This window comes from Anabrus simplex, chromosome 5, assembly GCF_040414725.1.
Source record: "Anabrus simplex isolate iqAnaSimp1 chromosome 5, ASM4041472v1, whole genome shotgun sequence".
Classification (NCBI taxonomy): domain Eukaryota; kingdom Metazoa; phylum Arthropoda; class Insecta; order Orthoptera; family Tettigoniidae; genus Anabrus; species Anabrus simplex.
This window is the reverse complement of record NC_090269.1, coordinates 297525661-297547965: the sequence shown is the minus strand read 5'-3', so window position 1 is coordinate 297547965 and position 22305 is coordinate 297525661. Positions and strand designations below refer to the sequence as shown.

The window sequence follows — 22305 nt, the reverse complement described above, 5'->3', positions numbered from 1 at the left end:
ACTACTATTTATTGCTTGGAACAGATCTTTGCTTCATTTGGACCCTGTCAATTTTTGGTGAGTGACAACGCCAGAGCTTTTACCTCTGTACAATTCCGCAATTTCTGTCAATTTGTCAATTTCTCATGTAACTACTACTCCTTATTACCCAAGGCCTATTATGCTGAAAGAGTCATTCGAAATCTTAGATCTGCTCTGATTGCCTACCATTCTGCTGAGCACTCTAAGTGGGATTCATCACTTAATTGGTTATAATTTGCTTTCAACGTTGCCGTGAAGTCATAAGCGAACTCCATGCTTCATTGATGCTAGCGTTCTGCCCCAATTCCCCACTCTCTAATCTGTGGTCCATTAATAATCTTTTACCTGATGTCGCAAATCCAGAAACGATCCGTGCTGCTTGTTGGCACCGTGCGCGTAAAAATGTGAAAGTTGATTACGCTAAAGTTCCACGTAACTATAATCACGGGCGAAGACCACACAATCTTTCTGTGGGTGACCTGCTTTATGTAAAGACTCATACTATGAGCAGTGCTGCGGACCATGTTATTAGTAAGTTGGCCTCAGATTTCTAGGCCCCTGCACAATTTTGAAATTTCTACCCCCTGTGTCATTATTAGTCAGTGATCCTGAGAAGAAGAGGATCAGTCGGGTCCATTTGTCTCAAGTTAAGATCCCCAGTTATGAGATGATACTTCAGAAACCATTTAGTTACCTTAAGGAAACTTAGTTATAAGCAAATTTCGGGGTAAAAATCCGGCCGGATACATTGGCAATTTTATAGGTTAACTAGGAATTGTTTTCTTTATAATAAGGATGGTCGTTTGAGACCATGTTAGGTATAACTTAGTATAATATTTTTAGGTAAGTTTAGGATCTTCATTCATTTTCATAACTAGGGATCCCTTGTAAAATTTTCTGGCATTAAGGTAAGCTCCAGTAAACTTTCCTTATTTCTTTGGTTTCTTTATTTGGTAAATTATTAAACATGCTTGCCATTGGGGGGTTGGAGTACCCAAATATATTTCGTGCGAGGATGTTCTCCACGCACGGAATTTTGACAGTTTCTTTTATTTAGTGATAAGTTTGGCAGCAAACAGAAAACCCACCCTTCTGCCTACGTTTCTTTAAATACTCTTCTGGATAGCCGATCTATGGCTTTTCATGTATAACTTCCTTTTCTGTTGCAGACTGATCTCTGTTCCAGTGATCATATTAATCTGGTCCTTCCAGGGAACCAGCTATGCGTATTGGACAGGGGCACTATGTATTCCTGACCAGTTTGCATCCGACCTGGGAGTGCAGTGACCTGTCCTGGTGGTGGCAGTTGCTCAGTGCTGCGCCATGCTTTACTACTCGTTCACTGTGAGTCCACTATTCGAGTGAACTAAATGAAGCTTCGTTGGAGACCTTGGTGGGACGGAAAAGGGATACCGTGTTGGCAGGCGGCCGATATCAGCAACCATATGGACAGCAATACCTGTGGTCAAGTTTAGAAAATTCTGGTTCAAATAGATGTTCCTGGTGAGAAGGATGTGGGTGATATGTGTTGGAATCAGTGTGTTTCCACAGGTTTGGGACGTCCAGTTAAAACCTCTATTCAGTTTAACTTGTGTTTAATGTAATAATCGAGTAGATCTCTAGATTAGGAGGTGGAGGATGTCGCCGGTGGTGAGAAGTTCATAACGTGATGTGATGCAAAAATTTTGGAAAATCGCCATTGCAAAAACTAAGACATTTTCGAAGAAGTCAATGAAATATTTGTGTTTTTTGGGAATTTATATAAAACTTTTTGTAAAATCGCCATTGCAAGAACTAAGAAATTTTTGAAGAAGTCAACGAAACATTAGTATTTCTTGTGAACTTATGTAAAAAGATGAAATTTTTAGGACTCGTTAGAAAGACATTTATCGTATTTATTTAATTTATATTGTCGTATTTTTTATTGGAGATCTCCTGTAGTTGTGCTTGTTGTAACTTGCAATCTGTTAAACAACCTTTTGTATCACCCTGTATTTGCCACGTGGAGGCTTCGATAACGAAAACGCTGCGTTTTGCAATCGAAACCTCTAGAAATGCCCATATTTCGTAAGCTATTTCTATTGGGCGGAATAACGACCTTCTTCATTGGAGAAAATTTTGGGTCCAATCGTTGTAAGCTTCCCTGATTGGCTGTTTGCGTGTTTCTCAATTTCCGGCCTTTGGCTCCTCGGTAGGAGCAGGGCTCTGATCCGCGTCTTTTGGTTTTCGTACGTCCTCACGGTCGGACGCACTTCGAGTGTGGTCCCGTCAGCGGCTCCATTCACCTCAGGGTAAGCATGTTTCCTTTTCTTGAATTTTAAATTAACATGTACATTTACTTGCTTCGGTGTTTACCTCAGATCCTGGTTTTCGCCGTTTTGTTTGATGATGCCTTAGCTCGTCAGCTAGGCATATCCTTTCTTTTGGAGGCAATTCCCTTTTATTAACATTTCTAATTGTGTGATGTAAAATTTAATTTTCCATCCGGGGTTGCCTCCCATAGTCCTGCATCAATTTAGTGTACGCCTTTGGAGCTATGCGTCTTTCGCTGATGTGTGTTAGGTGGTCAGCAACTCTAAAGGCCTCTGGATGAAATTTTAAATTCCTTTGTCATTTTCCTTGTAAATTATATGTAATAATCTGTAAAGCTCTTTTTCTATATGGCTTTTAAGATCGTTGTAATTATTTTTATATTCCCTGTTAAATTTTCCTTGTGAATTTCATTGCAGAAGTTGTGCTCACTTTCTTAAACGTTATCTTAATATTTTATTACAATTTTGGTTTTCTGAAAAACCATCGATAGGAACCTCGTGGTTCGATTCAACTTTTGTTTTTCTTTATTGATAATGTTACCTTTTTATTGCTGTTATTCTACCATGTTAAAATTTCTTTATTTGTTAGTAATTGCAGATTGAAGGGTGACCGCGTTCAAGTCTAATTCCCTACAACGTCATGCAAGATGATATCCTCTTAGGGATCGCAGCACGCTTTCCACATCCTTTCTCTAGTTGTCATGTTGGTAATCCTGCGTATCTTTGCTTCTAGCCATGTGTATGTTTTTAAACTTACGATATTATTGGTGTCTTATCGGTTGACATAATATGTTCCTCCATGTTTGTTACTTTGATTATTACTTAATTACTTTGACTTATACGTGCTTTAAATTAATGTGACCAGCTACAAAGGGGGCGGGGGACAAAATCATGACAAATCACGCCTCGTCTGGCCTTTCGTAAGAAAGCGACAGTCACTCATAAACTACTCAGCTGATTGGAATAACTTTCTAATGTTTATCATTCTTGTTATAACAAAAAATTTCAAACACAAAGATCTAAAATTTACACTTTTTCAGGTGAGGAGGGTAATTTAATTAAGGGGAATTTTATACTTCCCACCCCGCCGGATACTGCCTGAAATGAACACTAGTAGTTAATCCCTATGTTCCTTCTCCCGCCAACACTCCTTCCTAATTTCCACCCTGCAACTTATTTATATTTCATTGATTGTGTTCACAACTGCTGAGGGTAACTATTAATTTATACATTTGTTTAGGATTCGGGATACTTATGGTCATTTTAGGTAGATTAATAAACACTAAATAGTAGTATTAAAATCTTTTGAACCCCATAACGAATTAGACGTTATTTCAGGTGAGTGAAGGTTTTAGTTGACTACTCTTGTACATTTAAAGGGAATTGGTACCGTTTACTGAATATTTTTTTTCACAGCTACATTGGGTTGCTTCGCAACTACTGCTGCAGGTGTCGCTTTTTTTAACCGTTATCATCTTGAAGAAGAGATCCTGGTTTACGGTGACTCATGGTGGTTGCACTCAATACAACATTTGGGAGCCGTGGCAGGAGCTCTGTTATTGGGACTGGTGGCTTACTTGTGTGGACGCAAGTGGACAGCGGTACTCATTCAGCTGCTATTAATACTGTCTTTAAGTGTGGAATACGTCACCCACGACAATATGTGTCTGTTGCTGTCCAGTTATATTTATGGAATGGCCTGGGGTGGAGGATTGGCTATCATCCCGATATATGTAACTGAGATTGCTGACGACATGCACAGAGGAGTTCTGGGATTCCTCATATCGGTAAGTACAGTGTAATCTACCAAACACCTCTCTTCCACTTAAAAGTCAAAAAATAAACACCATATTCACTTGTATTTAGCTCGTCATCATGGATATCATGCACTACAATTTTTGTTATGGAATTATGAGAGAGAGAAATTATCACACATACACTAGGTTAGTCTACAGAATTCAATGTAGGCTACTGTAAGTACGAAATGCATGCTCGCACACTATTCGAAGTCCAGCAGTCTCTCCTTGTTTGTATGAAAGTCAGGGAGAAGGCATAGACGTATTTATATCCATCGCAAAAAGTTTGGAATATCGAGGAAACAATGCAATAAGAAAGTTACAGTGTGTTCTTTATTGTATCACATAGACACTGAACTTGAAAATATAGATTTTTACGAACTCAGGTATTTTTCTTACAGTATCTAACCAAAATAAAGAGTAATTGTGAAAAGGTTACAATTGGTGTCTTTATTTTATTTTGAAGGTTGTCTCTTCTTCACTCTGCCTAAGTGTCGTGATGGCCTCTTCAGACAATGTTAAGCTGTTCAGGTCTCTGACACGCTGTATCATGCTTGGAATCAGGGGACTGACGGCATCTTCAGGAAGAAGGTCCCATTCTGTCTGGGCAAATCTAATGAGGCCTGGGCGTGTCTGTGGACGTTGTGGACGATCAAGAACAGCCATTTTCAAACTGTCCCATGCATGCTCAATCCAGTGCATGTCCGATGACTTAATTGGCCAATTCATGTGGTTGATACCCACTTTTCGCGCGAAGTTTCTCTCTGATGAACCTCGATTATGGCGAGTATTGTCGTCAAGGAAGGTGAATTCATCACAAAATTCTTCCACAAACGGTTGTACAAATGGTTGAAGAATTTCATCGGTATACTGCAGGGCAGTTAAACGTCTCTCGAATTGGTATCATAAGTGTGTGACGGTCATGCATAATTCCAACTCAAAACATTTCACCACCACCTCCAAATGCGTATGCCTCTTGAAAATGCTAGTAATTTCCATCACGTCCTTTAAGTCTCCACACCCCCTTTTGTTGCTATGTATCTGGCCTGTAAATATGACATTACCTATTCATCCAACCCCTATTAAGGTACTGGATGGCCCAACTTCTCTTCTCAACAATATGACGATACTCAAATGGAACGTGTCGAATCGGTCAAACTGACCTTAATTGGGGCTCTATGCAGCCAACTGTGTACAGTTGGTGCAGACACACGGACCGCGGTTGCCCTTAAGAAGACAACTAGTAACTGTTGAGCTGTGGAAGTTGGTCTCCTATACGCTGTTACATGGATGTACAGTACCAATATGACTTGGTGTTGTCTCCCTCGGACTGCCAGTCACATCATTGGTCTCACGGTACCTTTCCCACGTTTTTAACACTGCACTTTGTGTAACCCATACGATGTGTGATACTGCTGCTTGAATATGTCCACGCAGAATCAATGCCACAATACTCGCTCATCCAATCTGGTAAATACGCTTGCACATGAAACGTACTCACTAGATGAGGCTCACACTGCACTGTACACAGTACTGCCAGTCTGAAATTGACATAGTTCACCCCAGGCTCAACACAAACCGTAGCCAGTGACACCAGCTGTGTTATAAACAAGTAATAGAATTACTTGTGTGCATACAGTGATCTTACCACTTATAGCAGGACTACACACAAATGGTTGAAGAATTTCATCGGAATACCGCTGGGCAGTTAACGTTTCTCGAATTGGTTTCAAAGGTGTACGACGGTCATGCATAATCCCAAATGAAAACATTTCATCACCACCTCCAAATGCACATACCTCTTGAAAATGCAGGTACTTTCCATCGCGTCATTTAAGTCTCCACACCCTTTTTGTTGCCATGTATCTGGCCTGTTTCATGTGCAAATATGACATTACTCATTTATCCAACACCCTATTAAGATGATTGTTAACTCGACAATATTCCCATTTATTTTGAGGTGTATAGTACTACATGATCTTGGGTATCCCCTGGTCTATTGCTCTAGATACATGCTAGTCCGCTGTTTAAAGTCTGGTGTTTATAATACTGCATGACCCTTGATTACTCCCAGGATCATCCACATTCAAAGTAGTTTACGAGGACGCCATTGCTAAAATACAAAGATAAATTGTACAATTAATAAAAAGAGCATGTAAACGAAAATGCCATTTCCGTACAATCTAAAAAAATGTTATGTACGTGTCGCGCTAGGGTTTTATGGACCCCTCAGGAACCTAAAATGACAATAATTCTAAAGACAAGTTGCTGTATATCGGATCCACTCACTTAGACGACTGCCAATAGATTGACTGATAGCTCTCAGGGCTTTCATAGCTCCCGCCACATTACTGAACGTTTAGTGGCGATTTTTTTTTGAGAGCAACCAACTCCATCTCACCAGTTATGGGTTATGCTGTAATGAACCAGTATTCAAAATAAAATGAGGGTAGTTTGATGACGGGAAGGTAGGAAGATTGACAGATTGATGTCGTCCCTTAATAAATTATTACATTTTTATCAAATAACCTAAGGAGTGTGTTTGTAACCTACTTAGTTATCAGGTCATAACATTTACGTTTAGAGGAACGGTTGTGATTTCTTTCTTTTTAATGTGAGCTTTTTTTGTTGACTCTAGATGATGAACATCACTGGATATTACGTCGGATATTTTATTCGGATGTTTGTAATGCAATACTGGTTGACGATGTTGATCTGTACGCTACTCAGTCTCCTAGCTCTTGGCGCTGCAATCCTGATGCCAGAAACGCCACCATTCCTCATATCTAAAGGACGCCAAAATGAGGCAGCGAAGGTGCTACGGTTGTTAAGGGGTGAATATCGACAGGTAAGACTACGTACCATACACTCTTTAGTTCGTAACCTGTTTTGAGGAAAAGTGAGAGAATGATCTTAATTCAAAAATAATATCCAATAAATTTGTACCTCATGACACAAGAACTGAGCGGAAACCGAGCAAGTTGACTGCACGATTCGAGCTACGTAGTTGTGAGCTTAAATTTTGGTGATGACGGCTCGAACCCCACACTAAGCTACATCTTTAACTGAGACCGCGACCACTTCATTCCCTGTCCTAGCCCTTTCGTAACCTATCGTCGCCGAAAACATTTCTGAGTTAGAGCTGCGCTGAAGTACTAAAAACAATATATACAGAATTTTCGGCAGATAAGTACAATAATAACCTTATGGGAGGCAGGGATGAATATCCGAAGTTCTAAAAATGCTATTAAGAAAACAGCGAATGGTCTGCCCGATGCAGAAGCTTGAAGTAGAGTGCGATGTTTGTAGCTTGGTTCGCCCCTCGGATTATACCACCCGCCGTACTATGGATCAGCAGCACTATTTGCATCTCACGAGAAGTCGCGGCATCTTGTAGGTACGGCACGAATACAGATACTGCACTAACAAGGGAACGGATTTCGGTGTAAAATTTTACTCTAATTGAAATTTAGTACACAATATTCCTACAAAGTTGTACAATGACGTAGTGAAAACCGCACGGGCCACTTTTGATTTTGAACACCAATATTTAACGCCGAAAACCTGCCAGGCGACAGCATTAGCGAGGAGGTGGGGAAAAGTAAAGCTAACCTTGAATCCTAGCAACAGGCGATGGTTCGTGGCAACAAGGCCACGACCTGCCGTGCCGGGTTGCATTCCGCACATTTCACCTTCCCCTCAGCCCTTCACTCTCATATCAGTTCGATGGGGCTATGCAAAACAAACGTGATTTTTGGGATGAACAGATCGCTAATCGTTCCGTCATCAAGCCATGTAAGTTGTGGCTACTCCAACCACTACTCTTATACTTACATCTCCTTCACACAATATACATAACATTTGTTTGAGCGCCAGTTGCTTTTTTAAGAAAAACAACAAAATTCGGTAGAGCATACCTCTTATATCAATTATCTCAAGGCGTGAGGTGATAAACTCACATATCTGGCAATATACAGGGATATGGATCAGGACAATATTAAATTACAGTTGCATTTCCACAATTGAGGATTGTACATGGAACTGGAATCACTTATTATAATTAAAAATAAAACTGAGTTTATGACTAAATTTACGTCACAATGAACAATCATTTACGTCTTTTAATTTAACAAAAGAAATATATCGTGAGATTTGCGGTACAAAGAAAAGGAACATTTAATCTAAACAAAAAAAGCTATTGGCATGAACTTGAAGTGAGATGTGATATCGCCGCTGATTACACTCTTCTTCATGTTATGAATGCATAACATGTCTGATGCTTTAATTACCTGTTGTCTGCATACACCGCTGTTGAACTTGAAATTCTTGGGAAAACCTGTGAGCTGAAGTCGGGAGCCGTCTGTTGTAATCTTCTTATATAACAAGGAGTTGGCCTACATACCATGTACGCGTGTAGGGAGCTCCAATGTAATTACGTCCACTCAATATATTTTAAATAATTGGAAAATATTATTGAAACATCTTGTGAAGTCCATCCTCACAAGAAGATGATGTTTCTTTATCAGCATAGTACCCGTCTCTGTTCGGATACAAGCACCACTTGTAGACTTCCTCGATGATTACCTCTTCAAACACAACTCTTAGCTCTGACCATCACACTAAGACCACTTCTTCCATTTGATACATCTGACTGTTACATATGATCTGCACGATATCAACTGCTTATGAACTGAGTAAGAACAGAATACCTCTCCCCACCGTCGCCTTGACTTTATATAACCTCGCGATGACGACTCCTCTCCCTACTCCTGTTCATCCCTTCCACTTCCACATACAGTAGCTGGCGAATACTGACACTTGGTCGCAATCACGTGTCCACGCACTGATGTCATCAGTCATGTGTCGTCTAAGCGTACCCAAGCGGTCCGAGAATGACTACGCCGAATGCGTCACCGGGAAATCTCCTTGCACAGTTAAACATAGCCTCGATTGCAAAATCCTATGCCAGCTCATCTAGCCAAAGTTACAAGCCACAGCATGACAATATGAAACCAACAAATCTCACTTACTACAATACAGAATAATTACAAATTAATTTCACTTACCCTATGATTAAATACAATAATATACGTGATACCTAATTATTACAGTCTAATTGATGAGAAACAGAATATATAAAATCTAATGAATCGGGTTAATAATAATAATAATAATAATAATAATAATAATAATAATAATAATAATAATAAATACTGAATGGAATCTGTAACCCTGTTGTACGGTTACAGAACGCCTCCCTCATGAAATAATCGATTAAATGAATCGATTGATTCATGAAATCTATACATAATCACCTGAAATCGAGTACACCATAGATACATGTATAAAAATGCCCTTTACAAATTTGGTACATAGTATCATCCATCTGGATGTTCGTTGTTACACATATAAAACATTTATCAATTATCATTTTCACTTTGATTATACAGTATTATTTACATACAGATTACATTTCTTTCTCACTTCTGTCGTTTCAAACGTTCATTGAGTGTTCAAAAGTAATTCTCGAAGACATTTCGTTATATACACTGTCTCCAAGCACTGGAGTTTATTGCACTGCCGTGCTTCACTTATTATCACAACACACGCTAATTTCACTGAAGTCCTGTTCGCAATGCCAGCTTCATAAAATATGGTGAATTAACATAATAATGAAAATTAATCAACAAACTCACATGATATATTTCTTATGATTTCTTATATTGTATGTGCCTACGATATTTCCTTCCTTGTCTTCTAATGAATAAGCACATTTCCCAATCCGTTTCACTACGGTGAAGTATCCCTGATATAACAAGAAAAACTTAGAAAATTGACCAGCTTCTGCTGATGACGGGAGTGGCACTCTGAGTAAAACCTTGTCACCAAGTTCAAATTCATCCAATATAGTCTTACAAAAATTATCATGCACAATCTTACCGTGTTACCCTTCTTAGGTATAATAACAAGTGGATTCATATAGATGGCGGCAGAGTAAGAACGATATGTAAGTGTTTCCACAGTTTTCAGTATATAGTGCGTGTCTGATAAAGTTTTGGCGGCAAGATAGTGTGATACCATAAACATTGGTAAGTGATCGTTGAAAATAAGTTATTATTTATATTGGAACAGCTCGTCTTTATTAAAATACTGAGACTTAATTGCTTGAGCTGGCTCAATTAAGGTTAGAATGTCTCAGAAGTCCAATACCAACAAGAAAGGTGGTGCCAATAAGTCAAGGAATATAAAGATAAGCGGGAGTGAAGTTATGCGCAACCTAGCGGAGGAAAATGATACCAGCATAACCTCTGATCTCACCTCTGCTGTGAACAATGTTCTCTCTAACTCAACCTTCTTGGACAGTCTGTTAGATCGGCTTGTGGACAAAGTAATAATTAAATTAAAGGAAAGCATTGATTTTAATACAAGTGTTATTAGTGACTTACGAGAGGAGCTCTCCAAACGTGATGATGTTATCAAAGAACTCCAACAAGAGTTAAAAAATGCCAAAGACAAGTCTGATAATGAGACGGAACAACTACACCAGTATCTACGGCGGAACAGTGTTGAAGTACAGGATGTTCCGGAAGTCCAAGGAGAAAATGTCTACACCATATTAGAGAACATTGGTGAAGCTGTTGGATGTACAATAGAGAAACAAGATATTGATATTGCTCACAGAATTCCGTCGAGTAATAAGTCCCAACCAAGACCTATAATTGTAAAATTTGTTAATAGATGGAAGAAAGAGTTATTCATAGCAGGAAAGAAGAATGCTAGAGTACTTTCATCTTCAACAATTGGCATCAATGCATCAAACCAGACAATCTACATCAACGATCACCTGACTCCAAGAGCAAGAGGATTATTGAAGCGAGCAAAGGACTTAAGAATGAAAGGGTTTAAGTATGTATGGTCTAGGGAGGGAAAAATATTAGTAAGGAAAGATGACACATCTAATGTTGTACTTATCAGATGTATTGATGATATATGTGCACTTGAGTCTTCATAGGTTTAACATCCCTGCAGAAAAAAAAGTCCGTTGCCTGTTCAAATTTTCATTAAAATATGGAAACTACAGAACATCAGTTAGTAAGTTTACGTGAGCTAGTGGCAAGAGGAAATAACTTACGAATATTTTATGCAAATGCCCAAAGTATTCGTAACAAATGGAGTGATTTTTCTATATTAATTCATGATTTACAATTTCCAGACATAATAATAATTGTTGAAACATGGTTATTTCCGGATGAAGAGAAATATTACAACTTAAAGGGATATGATGCTTATTTCTGTTCTCGAATCCGTAAAAGAGGAGGCGGAATAGTTATTTATATCAAAGAGCCTTACAAAGCAATAGAAATCTTGTCTATCAATAGTCTTGAAATTCCATTTAACTTACTATTACTTGAAGTACCAGTACTTGGTCCCAAAGTTCTAGCATGTTATAACCCCCATGTACAATATTCTAAAGATTTCATAACTTTATTAGAAGATGTCTGGAATAAACATAACAAACATCTATGTATTACTATGGGTGATTTTAATATTGATAAATTAGAGCAGACTCCACTTAGTAAAGATCTAAAGAACCTCTGTGACAGCTTTAATCAGAATGCTTGTAATACAATTTTTCCCACTAGAATCACCAATAACTGTAAATCTCTCATAGACCATGCATATATAAATAAACCTTGTAAATGTAATTTATATAACATCTTCCATGACTTTAGTGACCATAACATGTTGGTTTGTGACTTAGAGATATTACCGAAGACTAACGTAACTAGAAAACTCATAACATTTAAGAAAACTAATATTAATAAAGTGGATGAGTATATGTCCAAAAATCCATTAACGATTACGGAAGACGATTGTTGTGATACCATAGTTAACAAAATTGTTGAGTATGTAACAAAAGCTAGTACAGAGGCTACAAATCAAAACAATAGGCAGAAAAATATTAAAAGGACAAGACGTTTTTGCCCATGGATAACTCCTGAACTTTTAGATCTTATTAACCAGAAAAATAAATTGTACAGTAAAATTAAGAGGCAACAAGTTAGATTAAAAATGGGATGTGGTTATGTATCACAACAATTGAAGATAGATTACTCATTGGTGTGTAACAGGGTTACCAAACTTAAGAGAGAATTAGAGAACTCATACTATGTTAATAATTTAAGGAACACAAGGAACCAGTGGAAAGTTATAAATGAGATATTGACAGGAAATACTAACAAAAGTAAGGATATTCATTTGAGAATACATGATGAACTAGTTACAAATCCAAAAGAAATTTCTACAACATTTAATGAATATTTTACTAGTATAGCGAAATATATGCCCAGCAATATCCAATTTAATGATCCTCCTAATTTAGGGAGTGGATCGAGTAATTCTTTGTTTTTGAGTCCAACCAATGAAAATGAAGTTGCTAATATAATAGAAAAATTAAAAAATAGTCGTAGTGAAGACTGCTATGGTATTAGCAACAATACAATTAAGAAATTGGCATATCATTTAATTCCTCATATAACTAAATTAATCAATAAATCTATACAAGAGGGTAAAGTCCCTAAAAGACTTAAACTAGCTAAGGTCTTACCTATCTATAAAGGAGGGGACAAAACTGAACTTAATAATTATAGGCCTATCTCTATCATTCCTATTCTGCTAAAAATTTTGGAACATATAATTAAAGAGAGATTATTGAAATTTCTAGATAATAATAATTTCTTTTATAAATATCAATACGGATTCTTACAAAATTCAAGCACTTACAATGCTGTTGAAGATATTGTCATTAAATTACAAGAAGCTTTAGATTTAGATCAATTAGCATCGGGCATATTTATAGATATCAAGAAAGCTTTTGATACAGTTGATTGTGGTATTTTAGTCAATAAATTGGAAGCAGCTGGCGTAAGGGGTGTTGCGCTAGACTGGTTTATAGACTATCTCACAGATAGGGAACAATTTGTGAATTGTATGAATACCAACAGTAATTACCAAACTATCTCAGTCGGAGTCCCACAGGGCTCAGTGTTAGGACCGTTACTATTTCTTATTTTTATTAACGATATTGGTAACATACATCTCAGAGGTAGATTATCACTTTTTGCAGATGACACCAATATATTCTATACCGGTGATACCATTCAAGAACTTGAAAAAAATATGCAGCATGGTGCAAATTTAATTGAAACGTGGTTCTGTAAAAATCGATTAACAATCAATCTGACAAAAACCAATTATATTTTATTTCATAAACCTAAAAGTAATAAATTTTTAGATTTACACTTGACGTTTTTTGGGCAATCAGTGCCTAGAGTAAAGGCTGCTAAATTTCTTGGACTAATTATTGACGAATCACTAACGTGGAAGGATCATGTTGAATCTATCTGTGACAAACTGATCCCAGCTATTGGCATTTTAAATAGACTGAAATACAAAGTTTCTCATGATTTATTGAAAAGTGTTTTCCAAGCGCTAATTGAGAGCCATATTACTTATATGATCCATGTATGGGCATGTTGTACTAAGGAATTATTCGCTAGAGTTGTTATGCTGCATAAAAGAGCATTGAAAATACTTTTTAAATTGCCTCTGTTAACTCCTACTGAACAATTGTACAGACTGTGTAATGTTCTCTCACTTGATAGCCTACGACAGAAATCTTCATTGGTTATGATATATAAAATTATTCGTAATTTGGCACACTCAAATACATCATGTAAAACAAATTCAGTAATTCACAATTATAATACAAGGAATGCTAATAATATCCACTGCACTGTCATCCATTCAAATAAATATGGAATTAATTCCATATGGCATTATTCTGTTAGTCTCTACAATAAACTGCCGGAAGATATAAAGAACGCCTCTTCAATAAAAATGTTCAAAAAGAAGTTAAATAATTATCTTAAGTAGAAAAAAATGTAAATTTAACGAATTTTGAAACTGACTTTTACATTTTCTTTCTTGTATATTTACTAGTTGGTGTGACTGCTTGTTTACTCTTACAGTGTGTCATTATGAAACAATTCAATTATATAAAACAAAACATATACCGGTACATATGATTATTTTATAGGATATACTAATATTTTATGAAACTAACGTAACTTATGTGTGATATGTAGTACTTAGCTCTATTCATGTAACCAAAATTACTATTAACTGATTTGATGTATCAAACTTGTATTACTGGAGTGTATTAATTTACGTTATAAATACTCTGAAGGCATAATATTAGAATGTACTGCACCACAGCGAGCTTTAGCTCAGGTGCCTCAGCTAATAAAAAAAAATTAAGACTACATGATGGTTCGATTATATTATAATCTAGCATAATGTCAATCTGCTCTTCAACAGCGCTAGCGTATTTTAACGGAATGGGATATTTCGGTCCTACAAAAGTTGAGTTATCAATAACATTAAATTTGTGTTCGTAAAGATGTGTTCTACCAGACCGATCGCTAAAAACATCACTATGTGATATCAATAATTCACACAATTCGTCCTTCTGACTTTCCGCTAAATTACATTTCTCCACTGTCTCATACAATTCATCTCTAGAATCTCTCTGTATGGACACATGGCAGACATCAATATTTTTCCTAATATTAGGAATTTCACAAGATCCTTCCGTACTAGAACACACTTTATTCGCACTAATTTCTCACAAAACATCATATGGTAAACTGACTTCCCTGCTACTCTTTCCCCAAATAAGATTGACATTACACAGATCAAAATTTAATTTAGCCTTGTGACACGTTAACCAGTCGGTACCTAAAATAACGGCATAAACTAAATTAGGCACAACTAAGCATGGTTGGAAAATACATTCTCCACTTATGTTAATGGGGACAGCTATTTGTTTATTCACACTTTGAGACTTGTTTCCAACAGCTGTTACGATGAACGTATTCCTCACTGGAATTTCCGCTACCTCATACTTCTCTCTCAAAACTTCCTCATACAGCTTGGAATTTACACATGACTTCTCACTACCAGAGTCCAACAAAATCTTAACTTTTCTGCCCCATATCAGCAGTTCAATCGTCGGTGTAACAGTAACACTACTTAAATTATCCTCATTACATAATATAAGATCACTTAACAAATCTTGCCTTATATCTAAATTTAAATTACACTTATAAAATTTATTGTCTACGATTAAGTCGTCACTTAAAACATTTGAATTATTGCTACTTAGGTCACAATCATGTTCACTTACAACTATAGGCTGGTCGACATTAACATGCTTATCTACCTTATACGTGAACTCACCATTTACGGACTGTCTCAGTGACCTGTTTATACAGTCCGTTGCTCGTTTAAAGTACTTGGTTCGGTTACGACCTGTTGGTTACACACCTCAGTCGGCCTCCCCTGTTGCCTATTTCCTCTAGCGTCATTATTATTATTATTATGGCCTGTATTCTCCCGCCTCCCAGCTTCTGGTTGATTACCATAATCACGCCTCCCAGTCCTGAAATTTTCCGAACTATTTTGATAATTTCTCTCCCTGTGGAAATTATTATTAGGTCTCTCCTGATATTCTCTTCTGTAGTTACGACTATTCATAGTCCTGTCCTGATTATTAGATTGGTTACTCCTTCCTTCTACATTCCTATTTAGTGTCCTACTATTATTCAAGCTACTACCTAAAGCATCAAAACTTTCCAACAAAATCTCCATTTCCTTAATAGTCTCCACTCTTTGCATACAAACAGCTTCTCTTATTCTATCGGGATAGTGCTTAGCCATAAGTCTAACTATATCAGCCTCAGGTCCAATAGATTCTAAATTTCTCCACACCAACACATGAGCCAAAAAGTATTCAGTCATTCTAACACCCTCGTTAGAATTATACCTGCCAAACATTACTCTCTCTCTCTCTCTACTCTGAACACCTTCACTCCAAAATTTAGCCATGAATTTCTCCTTAAATTCAGTTAGACTAGACATCGAGCTTTTATATACTTGAAACCAAGACTTAGTCTCTCCTACGAAAGCATTAGATAAGATCTCCAATACAGTTTCCCAGCTAATAATATTGTCTCTTAATTGAACAGCAAATTTCTTCTCCACTACTCTCATAAATTCCATCGGGTTGAACTCTTTCCCAGAAAACTTAGATAAATCATGATCTCTAGTGATTAAACCATTATTTACAATTATTTCACGTACATTTCTACTATCACGCACTTCTTTCTGGAGTACTCTCTGGCAACTCAGAAATTTTTCTTCCACTGTTTCCTCAGCCCTTTCTTGAATTTTTCTTAATTCCTCCTGCAACTTTTCTTCCGATTCTCTCACCTTCTGTGATAATGATTTTTGTTCACTCTCTAGATCACCTACTTCTCCAAGTTTTCTTTCCACCTGTTCTACCCTACTAATACATTTTCTAGTTTCTTGCCCCACTGTATTGGTTATCTTTTCAAACCTTTCTTCTACTAACTCATTGATTTCTGCTTTATTAGACTCAATCTTGGCGCCTAATTCATCAATCTGTTTGATGCATGTCTCACTAATTTGCTCTATTTCCGCATGGAGATTGCTCCGACCCAATTCCATCTCAGCTCTGATGTCACTACACTCCCTATTTACCTTACTTTCTAAATTATTAATTTGCTTACTTATTTCTAACACCTTATGATCTATCTTATTACTAACATCATCGATCTTCTTATTAATACTAATACCCTGAGCTTCAATTTTCTCACTAATGATATTATTCTGAGATTCAATTTTCTCACTCATAATATTATTCTGAGATTCAATTTTCTCACTAACGACCGCTTCAATTTTTTCACTCATAATATTATTCTGAGATTCAATTTTCTCACTCATCATATTATTCTGAGATTCAATTTTCTCACTAATGGCATTATTCTGCTCAGTCATTTTGGACATCAGCAAATTAAATAAACCCAGGTCAATCACCCCTTTACTTTGATCTTGCGTGACAGCGTTTTCCTCAGTTTCTACTATTTTCTGACTTTCAGCAGGTCCCACCTTAGTCACCAACTTCCTATTTATGTTACCACCTTGGATTTCCTTGGACACAATAACCTCAGCCTCATCACCTGACTGCATATTGCTATCCTTGTCCATCTTCGGTTTCCTACTAATTTTTCGCGATCTCAAAGCTATTTCCCCTTGCAATTCCTCTGACATTACCCCTTAAATACAAACTTCAACAAACTGACCTTCCTAACATTACTCGGTGAATTTAACATGTGCGTACTCATTAAAAAACTGATCCATGTATATTGCCATTCAGAAACACATTTTTGTGAACCTTTCGAGTCCCACGTTGCTGGCGACACGTTGTGGCTACTCCAACCACTACTCTTATACTTACATCTCCTTCACACGATATACATAACATTTGTTTGAGCGCCAGTTGCTTTTTTAAGAAAAACAACAAAATTCGGTAGAGCATACCTCTTATATCAATTATCTCAAGGCGTGAGGTGATAAACTCACATATCTGGCAATATACAGGGATATGGATCAGGACAATATTAAATTACAGTTGCATTTCCACAATTGAGGATTGTACATTTAACTGGAATCACTTATTATAATTAAAAATAAAACTGAGTTTATGACTAAATTTACGTCACAATGAACAATCATTTACGTCTTTTAATTTAACAAAAGAAATATATCGTGAGATTTGCGGTACAAAGAAAAGGAACATTTAATCTAAACAAAAAAAGCTATTGGCATGAACTTGAAGTGAGATGTGATATCGCCGCTGATTACACTCTTCTTCATGTTATGAATGCATAACATGTCTGATGCTTTAATTACCTGTTGTCTGCATACACCGCTGTTGAACTTGAAATTCTTGGGAAAACCTGTGAGCTGAAGTCGGGAGCCGTCTGTTGTAATCTTCTTATATAACAAGGAGTTGGCCTACATACCATGTACGCGTGTAGGGAGCTCCAATGTAATTACGTCCACTCAATATATTTTAAATAATTGGAAAATATTATTGAAACATCTTGTGAAGTCCATCCTCACAAGAAGATGATGTTTCTTTATCAGCATAGTACCCGTCTCTGTTCGGATACAAGCACCACTTGTAGACTTCCTCGATGATTACCTCTTCAAACACAACTCTTAGCTCTGACCATCACACTAAGACCACTTCTTCCATTTGATACATCTGACTGTTACATATGATCTGCACGATATCAACTGCTTATGAACTGAGTAAGAACAGAATACCTCTCCCCACCGTCGCCTTGACTTTATATAACCTCGCGATGACGACTCCTCTCCCTACTCCTGTTCATCCCTTCCACTTCCACATACAGTAGCTGGCGAATACTGACACTTGGTCGCAATCACGTGTCCACGCACTGATGTCATCAGTCATGTGTCGTCTAAGCGTACCCAAGCGGTCCGAGAATGACTACGCCGAATGCGTCACCGGGAAATCTCCTTGCACAGTTAAACATAGCCTCGATTGCAAAATCCTATGCCAGCTCATCTAGCCAAAGTTACAAGCCACAGCATGACAATATGAAACCAACAAATCTCACTTACTACAATACAGAATAATTACAAATTAATTTCACTTACCCTATGATTAAATACAATAATATACGTGATACCTAATTATTACAGTCTAATTGATGAGAAACAGAATATATAAAATCTAATGAATCGGGTTAATAATAATAATAATAATAATAATAATAATAATAATAATAATAATAATAAATACTGAATGGAATCTGTAACCCTGTTGTACGGTTACAAAGTGTGATAGTTTTATTTTGTCCGTTTTTTTATTTTTACTGGCACAGACAACAATGAATTTTTTAAACTTTAATTTACAGTCAGATTATTTACAGATGTCAGAAATTGACAACGACGATGTTCAATTGGAACATCTTCCAAATTTCATGGCAAAAGTAGACGTGCGCCAATACTGAATCATGATCCTTGTTTACAGGGATTAGAGCAGAAAAAGTTGGTGATGTGCAGGTCGCCATTGAATATGAGGAGACGTTAGTTTTGCTTGACAATAACAATGTTATTAAAAACGATGAATTTGCAATTTCCGACACAGACAGTGAGAAAGATGCTACCACAACACCTTCAATAAGTATCACAAACAAAAGGAAGGCGGTTGATTATTGGCTGATCAAAGGCGGGGGATAGAAAGGTTGTTTAATGTCGTTCGGCAACCAATTTAAAAACCTTCGACACCAATCGGACCTTTCTAGGTGGTAGCTACAAGTAGAATCTGACGGCATAAAAGGCAGAAAAACTGAAATTTATCACCAAAGAAACATTTAAAGAATTTAAAAAGGCGAGGCTGTACAACAATAGGAACGTCCATGACGTACACATCAGAAAATGGGCCCTGAAGAATGCTCAGCGTGTTGATGGCGATACCTTCCGCGCCTCAATACGAAACTTTGAAAACAAATTCAATATTGGTTCCGGAAAATTACGAAATTTGTAACCAAAAATTACATAGCCGATCTGCTTGACCTTGCGTCGAACGCAACAATTTTGCCGGGGCTGTACCTTAATAAAGGGCACGGCCGCTTCCTTCTCATTCCTAGCCTTTTCCTGTCCTATCGTCGCCATAAAACCTATCTGTGTCGGTGCGACGTAAAGCAAATAGCGAAAACCGTTAAAGTAGTTAGTGGGACGTAAAACCAATAACATTATTATTATTATTATTATTATTATTATTATTATTATTATTATTATTATTATTATTATTATTATGAAAACGTTCTAAGTAAAAGAAACGAACATTTTCACGCTGGAAAGTATTATAATGTATGTTATCAAAGTCCTAAGTCGTTTATCATTAAATATTACCTGAGCTACAAACATTAAACTTTCAACTTATTTCTTTTATTTTTGAAATACGACATTATTTGACGTCATATGTATTCAGCACCCTACCAATAACCGGCAGGAAAAATGTATTTTAACTTATCCCCAAAACAGCCTGTATATGTTAGAATGAGACAAACTTATTGCAGCTCGTCCCATATTATGATCTTTCGTAATAAAATATTTCTGGACGTATTCTTTAAAATACTTTTGTCCACAATACATTTCGACAGTAACCTGCGCAGCTGTATTATGCTACGAAAGTAGCAAGCACTGTTTAGGGCAATTTTTAATGACAGTTATCATTTAAACTCGTTCTAATAGCATAACAGTGTAATATTTAATGATAAAATTTAATTTCGTGTGGCTATTTCTAGCCGAGTGCAGCCCTTGTAAGGCAGACCCTCCGATGAGGGTGGGCGGCATCTGCCATGTGTAGGTAACTGCGTGTTATTGTGGTGGAGGATAGTGTTATGTGTGGTGTGTGAGTTGCAGGGATGTTGGGGACAGAACAAACACCCAGCCCCCAGGCCATTGGAATTAACCAATGAAGGTTAAAATCCCCGACCCGGCCGGGAATCGAACCCGGGACCCTCTGAACCGAAGGCCAGTACGCTGACCATTCAGCCAACGAGTCGGACATATGTAATGATAAAGTGTACATATTTACCTCCGTGTATCAGCCAGCCAAGTAATAATGTGCTCCTTCCTTCCGGTCGTGTTTGTACTTCAGGCAATCACTTTTGTAATCATCAAGTGTACTTGTTATAAAATAAATAAATATTACTTGCTATTAAAATAATATCTTGTTACTGTGAAAAAAATTCATTTTGTCGTGCTACCGGACACAGTATGGTGATCAGAAGCGTTTCCTCTTTAAAATCATCTAAAAAAGTGAATGCCATTTCACTAATTTCATACATTTTGATGGCTAAACCTATATGATTATCCCACCCCCTATTAAAATTGCTAATAATGCTTTAGAAGATATATCTTAATATTGGTTTACAAGACCAGTGTTTTTATTAAACTACTAAAACAATAGTAATACTCGTACGTGTAAGTTGAGTTATTCTTAAATAAATGAGTTATGTTGGTAGCATTCGTCACATCTGTAAAAACACTTTTAACGAGACTTAGGCCTACATAATGTTGTGACCGTTCAAAATATAGCATGAATGTAATGCAGTCAGTCATTACAAGGCTGACTGCATCCGAATCGGCTCATAGAATGACATTTAGCGTCTGCATTGGCTCCAAAGAAAAGCAGCTCGTGTCCGAATTGGCTCCTGGGTTAGATTTGAATTTGCTCCGAAGCACTTCATCGACCACCACTGCATCAATATCTTCCTTCCCAGTTAAGAGGCTTTGGGCTGCCTCAATTACGTAGTTCTGATTAAAATTATTACTCTAGATGTGCAGTACTTCAGCCATTAGCTTCGTCTTGTTAGTTGTTTAATTGTTGTTTGTATCTTTATTGCTTCTTATTCTTACATGCACATATCCGTTATTTTAGTGTTTTTATTTCCCTTGGCTACGTCCGAACTGATCTGGTAGCATTCGTCGCAATGAAACAGGTGTGTGGTACAACAGTTCCATCATAAGCAAATGGCCCATGAGAGGGGCATTTAGATGATCTATTCGGACGTGAATTAATGTATGTGTTTATGTAACAACGTTATTTGTGCCCTATTGAACGAAAGTGGGGGTCTGTCCAGGTACCGGTAAAAAGTAATGCAGAAACAAATAACACCTAAACAACTAAGAAAGACGAATCTAATAGTTGAAGTACTGCATAACTGTAACAACTCTTTTAACGAGACTTAGACCTACATAATATTGTGACCGTTCAAAATATAGCATAAAATATATGTCGAGCGCCAGAAAGATGGACTTTCAAATAAGAATAAATACAATAAAATAGATCCGTCACAACTATCTTTTGAGAAATCCAGGCCGTGTCCAATGTTTCGGGGATCCAATTACGATGACACACTAAGAAACGTGTTTGAGGACCGGTAAACTGGAAACCATGCGAATTGTTACGTCGAACCCGAAAATCTACCCGATATAACGGAATTCGTCAGATAGTTACACAGGTGATGACTTATTATTTTCCACAAACTTAAAACTTTATTTACATCATTCTTTTCTGTATAAAACAAAACTGTTCTCCAAACCAAAGAGTACAAAATCTGGTGGGTGCATTCCATTTAGTCTCTGGATGTAACATACCTCCCACCTTTTGGTTTTCATTATTCCCCTGTTGACAGAAAACCAAAATG

At 37.0% G+C, this 22305-nt stretch overlaps 1 protein-coding gene across 1 annotated transcript in view; it reads left to right on the top strand.

Moving 5' to 3' along the window:
• Window positions 1-3829: 3829 nt before the first annotated feature.
• The window catches only part of LOC136874851 (solute carrier family 2, facilitated glucose transporter member 8), a 77186-nt gene continuing 58710 nt past the window's right edge, over window positions 3830-22305 (top strand). The window contains exons 1-2 of the mRNA XM_067148530.2: window positions 3830-4120; window positions 6768-6977. Coding sequence (XP_067004631.2) covers window positions 3995-4120; window positions 6768-6977 — 336 coding nt within the window. The 5' untranslated portion in view covers window positions 3830-3994. The remainder of the gene's footprint in view (window positions 4121-6767; window positions 6978-22305) is intronic.